General features: G+C 45.1%; 1 protein-coding gene across 3 annotated transcripts in view; it reads left to right on the forward strand.

Moving 5' to 3' along the window:
- Slc2a11 (solute carrier family 2 member 11) overlaps window positions 1-6,842 on the forward strand; it is an 18,794-nt gene that overhangs the window by 3,248 nt on the left and 8,704 nt on the right. For 2 of the 3 annotated variants that reach the window (XM_004636357.2, XM_023720963.1), the window contains exon 3: window positions 3,749-3,909. The exons of the other annotated variant lie outside the window; for it this stretch is intronic. In XM_004636357.2, coding sequence (XP_004636414.2) covers window positions 3,749-3,909 — 161 coding nt within the window. The remainder of the gene's footprint in view (window positions 1-3,748; window positions 3,910-6,842) is intronic. 3 annotated transcript variants of the gene reach the window in all.

Here is a 6,842-nt window from a genome sequence, read left to right on the forward strand (position 1 = left end):
TGGCAAGCGCAAGGTCCTGAGTTCCAATCCCGAAAAAAAAAAAAAAAAAAAAAAAAAAAAAAAAAAAAAGAAGAAAGAAAGAAAGAAAAAGAAATAATGGGGGCCGGGGAGATGACTCAGTGGAATAAGTGCTTCCCATTTCCACACACACACAAAAAGATGATGACACCCAAGCCCTATAAAGAAAGGATGGATGAAAAGGCCTAGACAGGGAGCTATGCATTGGCTGCGTTGGTTTATGTATTCATTCCATTCGCCAAGCATTTGAATGCCCACTTCATAAATGGGAAGGGTCTCTCCACTGCAGGAACAATAACCTTGCCACCACAAGGTCATCTCTGGTCCCCAAACAGCTCCCCTCCCCTGGCTGAATGACATTAAAGAAAAAAAAGACCCTATTAAGAAACAATAAATGGGCTGGCCAGATAGCTCAGCAGACGAGAAAGTTCCTGGTTAGCACTTGGATCCCCTGCGCGCAGTGCCAGCCCTGCCCCCCAGGGCGTGCTTGAACACCATTGGGACTGGGTGTGGTGGTATATGCCTATAATCCCAGCGTTTGAAAACAGGAGAATCACTACAAGTCTGATTTATGTAGTGAGACCCTGTAGACCCTGTACTAAATATATTAAAAAAAAAAAAAGAATAAATGAATGACCCTAGTTAAACCATGGTTAAGTAAGATGACCCCATGACAAGAGTAAGGAACCTGATCAGGTATTGAGGTTGAGCAGATGTTAAGGGTGGGGGATTCTAGTTAAGACACCTTAGCAAGTGTTAAATAGAAATCACAGGAGGCCATTGTTTTGAACTAAGTTCCATGCTAAAAATCTAATTGGAGTCACTCTCATTACATTTCCTTATCATCAATTAATGACTAATGAAACTGAAATAAAGATTACAGAGATAACAGCCAAATTTCCCCCCAAATACCACTTTCAATTGGCATGATAACCAAGATCCCTCTGCTTTAATCCCAACATAAATGAAGAAATGAAAAATAAGCTGATGTAAACCAGTCAGGTATTTTCCTATTGTTCTGTCTTTCTATCCCCACCTTCCAAAAAAGGTACTTTATTTATTTATTTTTGCGGAACCGGGGATTGAACTAGGGCCCTCGCGCTTGCCAGGAAAGCGCTTATTCTACTGAGCCATCTCCCCGGCCCTAGAAAGTCACTTTAAAAATGACAAAATTACTTCACTTTTTGTTTCTATTTCTGTTTTACTTGAGCACTTCTCTTTCTATAAAACTAGAGTTATAAAACTAAGAGCTAGGACCATCAGTACTCTTTATTTTGTGGAATGAAGTGTTGTCTGATTCTAGAATGGAAAATAAAGCTTGTTAAATTTTTATTTTATTTTATTTTGAGATAGGGTCTTATTATGTGGCCCAAGCTGGCTTTAAACTCACTTTGATCCTCCTGCTTTAGCCTCCCAAGTGCTGGGATTACAAGCATATGTCATCATATTTGACTAATCAAACTAAATTATTGTCATTTAAATGTCCTTTGACAGAACTATAACTAAAATTGGACAATGCAGATGAATACAGAAGATTGAAAGTTGAGGCCTACTTGAAAAAGAGCCCAGGACAGCCTGGTTTTCATTAGTAGTGAATCTCTTTTAATGGCCTGTCTTGAGGGGTCACAGGTCAAGACCAAGGGAGCCTGGCCCTCCTCCGCTCCTCTGACAGTTCCTCCCCAGGGAGGGATGTGGCATCCTTAACCTGGAGCTAGCTATAGTGGCGAGAGCTGGCCAACACCCACCGGCCTCCCTCACATCCTGTTGCAAGGCCCAAGATGATATGTCACCCCTAACCAAAGACAAGGTGCCCCCGTCTTCACCATGCACAGACTTTCCCAACCAGCGGGCCTCCATTTGCTCCCTTGATGTGTTTATCTGGAAGCTGGGGCTCTATGGAACCGGAAGTAGCTGGGTGCAGCCTTGACCTGTGGCGGAGGCCATACATGAGTTGTTTCACCCCTCTGGACCTAATTCCCAGAGTTGGCAGCAAAGTTATGTGTGCCTCATATAGTACGCCTACTCTTTGGTGCCATCGCGATGCACCCCAGGATGCCCTGTGGATACCAAAACCTATGGATGCTCAAGTTTCTTATATAAAATCATGTAGCATTTGCATATAACCTACTTATTTTTATTTTTTATGTATTTAGCACAGGGTCTACAGGGTTTCACTACACGGATCAGACTGGTGGTGATCCTCCTTTTTTTCAGCCTCCAAAGCGCTGGGATTACAGGCCTGGGCCACCCTCCCCCCAGACTCCATGGCTGGTCAGCGCACCTGGGGGCAGGGCTGGCATGGCAGGTGGTGCTAGGGATCCAACCCCAGTCCCTGCGCTTGCCTAAGCAGGTGCCTAGTCGGCTGAGCTATCTCGCCGGCCCTAGCAGCAAGCTTTTTATCCCATCCAGTCTTCTCGCTGGTGCTACCCATACCTAAATTGGGGTTTCTCATTATCCACACCCAGAACTATGCTAAACGAATCAGTGGACTAATTTGGTAATCATGTGCCCCTAACCCTGCCATCACACCCTTAATGGGGGCATCACACATCCTAGATCCAGGCACCTCCAAAAAGTCCCACCAGTAACTACATGGGTTTTTGGGAGGGACATCTAGGTACAAGCCATAACACCCAGTGACCTGGGCCACACAGGTGGCTTCCTGGGGCAAAAGCAGAGAATATGGGACAATGGGTCTGGAGCATGTAGTGCAATTAGTACTATACTTAGTCTTTGTCACTGGTTCCTGGGATAGAGCCCCTAACACCCTTGGAATTTCCTGAATAATCAATGGAGCATCTTTTTTTGTGTGTAGGGAGCCCCTTTTGATAATAGCTGAGTTTATCCTAATGACATGACTTCGGGGTGGCTCTAGATAGCTTCAGATAGGTTACCAGAAAGCCCAAGTGATTAGAGGGTTAGCACTTTTATACCTCCCCATTTCTGGGAAGGGGAAAAATCTAAAGATTAAACTCTCTCTCTCTCTCTCTCTCTCTCTCTCTCTCTCTCTCTCTCTCTCTCTCTCTTTTGGAGACAGGGTCTCCCCTTGTAGTGCAGGCTGGCCTTGAATTCATGGCAATTCTCCTGCCTCAGCCTCTGATGTGCTGGGATTTACAGGCTTGTGCCACCATGCCTGGCTTCTGTAAAAACTCTCGAACAATGAGATGCAATGAATTTCAATTCTGTGAATACATCGAGGTGCTAGGAAGAAGGAGTGCCCTGAGAGGACATACAGGCTCCCCACGCTCCCCACCAGTACTGCCTTCTGCAACTTTACCATCTGATTCTTTCTGATTTTTATCCTTTATAACAAACCTTTCATGAGCTCTTCAAGCAAGCTGCTGAACCTGAGGAGGTGCTAGCCATACCTAAACTGGGGTAATTGTAAAACCCCATTTTATAGCTGGTCCATAGAATACAGGAGGCCTCGATTTGCAGTCTTCATGCTTAGTGTGGGAAACACACACACACACACACACACACACACACACACACACACACGCACACACACACACACACCGTCAGCCACGTTGTGAGTGTAATCCCAAAGAGAGGAAAATAGAGAAATCCAGCTCTGGGCCGCAGGAGCTATGGAACGTGAAGGAAACCAGCACGTGCGAGCAGTATTGTTCAGGGTACTTGGGCCCTGCTCTGCGGCAGCGCAGAGCCTGCGGGGGCTCTGCCCCTCCACTCTTACCCGTAGGGGGCTGACTGGCATCTCTGTCTGCAGCACATTCAGGAATTCACCAATGACACATGGCAGGCGCGTACTGGAAGGCCACTGCCTGACCACCTGGTGCTACTTGTGTGGTCCCTCATCGTGTCTCTCTTCCCCCTGGGAGGCCTGTGTGGAGCGCTCCTTGCAGGGCCCATGGCCATCACACTGGGAAGGTAAGTGCTTCTTCTGTACCCCTGAATGTCTCTTGGTGAGGCGCACCACCATCTACAGCCTGGGGAGCGCGGGAAAAGGAAGATGCTCAGCAGACTCCATCAGTCTAGATTAGCTTCTCTGCAAGCCTCCTCGTACACTGCCTGAAATTTGACCTTAAGAGTCACATTTTCAAAGAGAAGTGGTAGAGGAAAGAGTTGTGTGCAAGGAGAAAAGGATGACTCCTGGTTTCTAGTTCTATGTCTGATGGTAGGTGCTGCTTGGTCTCCTTTTCTTTTCCTTTCTTTGCTCAGCTCTGCTTTGCTTCATTTTTTAAACATAGACGTTGCCATGTAGTTCAGGCTGACTTTAAACTCACAATGTAAAACAGGCTGGCCTTGAACTTGCAGCAGTCCTCATACCTTAGCCTCCCAGTGCTGAGATTTCGCCACCACGCCCAGCTGCTCTTTGATCTTAAGTGAGTGTTTTCTCCTGTCCCTCATTGTCCCCTCCTGGTATATCTGATTGTCTTAGTTACTGTTTACTCATTGCTGGGACTAATACCCGACACTCAAAATGAAGGAAAGAAAGGTTTATTTAGCTCACAGTTACTGGAGGGTTCAGGCCATATTCCGCTGGCTCCAAGGCAAACGACACAGTTCATGCAGCAGAAAACAAGAGCAGAGGAGAAGCAGCAGCTGAGGCGTCACAAAGCCTCTCTCTTCCTTATATGCTGACTACAAAGTCGGGCACTCAAGGGTGAATATGGTAGCTCCTCCAAAGTGGCCCGGCTGCAAAGATCCAGCTCCTAGGAAAACTGGGACTTCTCCTAGGAAGACTGGGACTTCTCTCAGCAAGCAGGGCAGGGCGGGAGGAAGTGGGGCAGGGCGACAGGAAGCCTTTCTCAGTTCCTGGGCCCTGCCCATCTGTAGGGCTAGGCCTCCACCCTGAGAACTGCTGGAGCTGATTCAGCCAAGTTGACACAATGTATCAACTAACACAATCCACCTCTTGTTTGGCAACTAGACATATACTCATATACTTTTTTTTTTTTTTTTTTTTTTTTTTTTTGCAGAACTAGGGATTGAACTCAGGGCCCTGTGCTTGCCAGGGAAGTGCTCATTCTACTGAGCTATCTCCCTGGTCCCTAGACATATACTTTTTTTAAACAATGTATCAACTTTCACTGATGTAGTTCTTTTTTTCCCTCCAGTTCTTGAGATTGAACACAAAGCCTTGGCATGGAGCTGTATCCTCAGCTCTTTTTATTTTATATTATTTTTGTTTTGTTTTGAGACATGGTTTCACTAAGTGATGAAGTTGCCTAGGTTGGATTCAGATTTGTGATTCTTCTACCTCAGAATTCCAGAGGGATTACAGGTGTGTACCACCACATCTGGTGCTAGTGCTATTCTTACACTGCCAGCAGAGAATATGCTTTGACCTAATCTAATTAAAAAATGTATAGAGCCAGCCAAATAGCTCAGCAGATTAAAGCCATGCAAGCAGGTGCAGGCATGGGTTGGGGGTGGGGGTGGGAGGGGTGGGGAATGGGGTTGGGATTCAATCCTGGGGCCTGCCATGCTGGGCAGGGCATGCTGAGGCAGCAACTGTGACTGGGCATGGTGTCACATGCCTGTAATCCCTGCTCTTGGGAGGTTGTAAACAGAAGAATCACTACAAGTCCCGTCTAGTAGTGAGACCCTGAACACCCTATAGACCCTTCTTCTCTTAAAAAAAAAATGTAATAACTAGCCTGGCATGGTGGTGCATGCCTGTAAGCCTGCATGTGTGAGGCTGAGGCAGAAGGATCATTTTGAATTTGAGGCCAGCCTGGGCTACAGAGTGAGCTCAAGGCCAGCCTGAACTACATAGTGAGCCCCTGTCTCAAAAAAGACCAAAAAATAAAAATAAATAACTGGAAGGATACTGAGGTAGTTCATAGAATGGAAAAAAAGTGCTTAAAATCCATTCTTTAAGAAGGACATGGATCTGGGCATGGTGGCACACATCTGTAATCCCAGCACTTGGGAGACAGTTTGTAGCCAGCCTGAATGGCATAGTGAGACCCTGTCTAAAAAAAAACTGAGGAGGACAATTTAAGTAGAAGCAATAAAAAGCATAAATATATATATACACCAAATACCACCACACCCAACTATATAGAACAAATAGTAATGGACATGAAAAAATCAACTACTAGCACAACTATAATGGGGGACCTCAGTATCCCACTGTCACAGACAGCTTAATTACACAGAAGAGTCAGCAAAAAACATATCAGAACTGAACCAAACTTCTGAACAAATGGACTTAGCAGATGTCTATAGAATGTTTCACCCCACAACATCAGAATATACATTCCTCTCTGCTACACGTGGGACCTTCTCCACAACAGACCACACGCTAACTCACTCATAGAACCTGCTTAAGGAAATGCAAAGGAATGAAAATGATCTTATGCATATTTTCAGACCATAATATCCTGAAATTGGAAATCAATCGCAAAAGAAACAACAAAACTTCATAAACACATGGAAATTAGCTAACACCCTCCTCAACAGCCAATGGGTCACAGATGAAATTAAAGAAGAAATCAGGCAGTTTCTACACTTAAATGATAATGCCAGGACAACATACTGGAACTTGTGGGATACCATGAAAGTAGTCCTATGAGGAAAATTTATAGTGGTGAATTCTTATATCAGGAAAACAGAGTCAGCTCAAATAAACAATGTTGAACCTCAGACTTCTAGGAAAGGAAGAGCTAGTCAAGCCCAAATCTTGTATATGGGAGGAAATTATAAAAATCAGAGCAGAAATTAGTGGAATGGAGACTAAGAAAACAACATAAAGAGTCAATGAAGGGGCTGGGGAATTAGCACAGTAGAATAAGTGCTTGCCTGGCAAGTCTAAGGGCCTGAGTTCAATCTCCAGTTCTGCCAAAAAACAAAAA

The sequence above is a fragment of the Octodon degus genome, unplaced genomic scaffold (assembly GCF_000260255.1).
Source record: "Octodon degus isolate 3935 unplaced genomic scaffold, OctDeg1.0 scaffold00079, whole genome shotgun sequence".
Classification (NCBI taxonomy): domain Eukaryota; kingdom Metazoa; phylum Chordata; class Mammalia; order Rodentia; family Octodontidae; genus Octodon; species Octodon degus.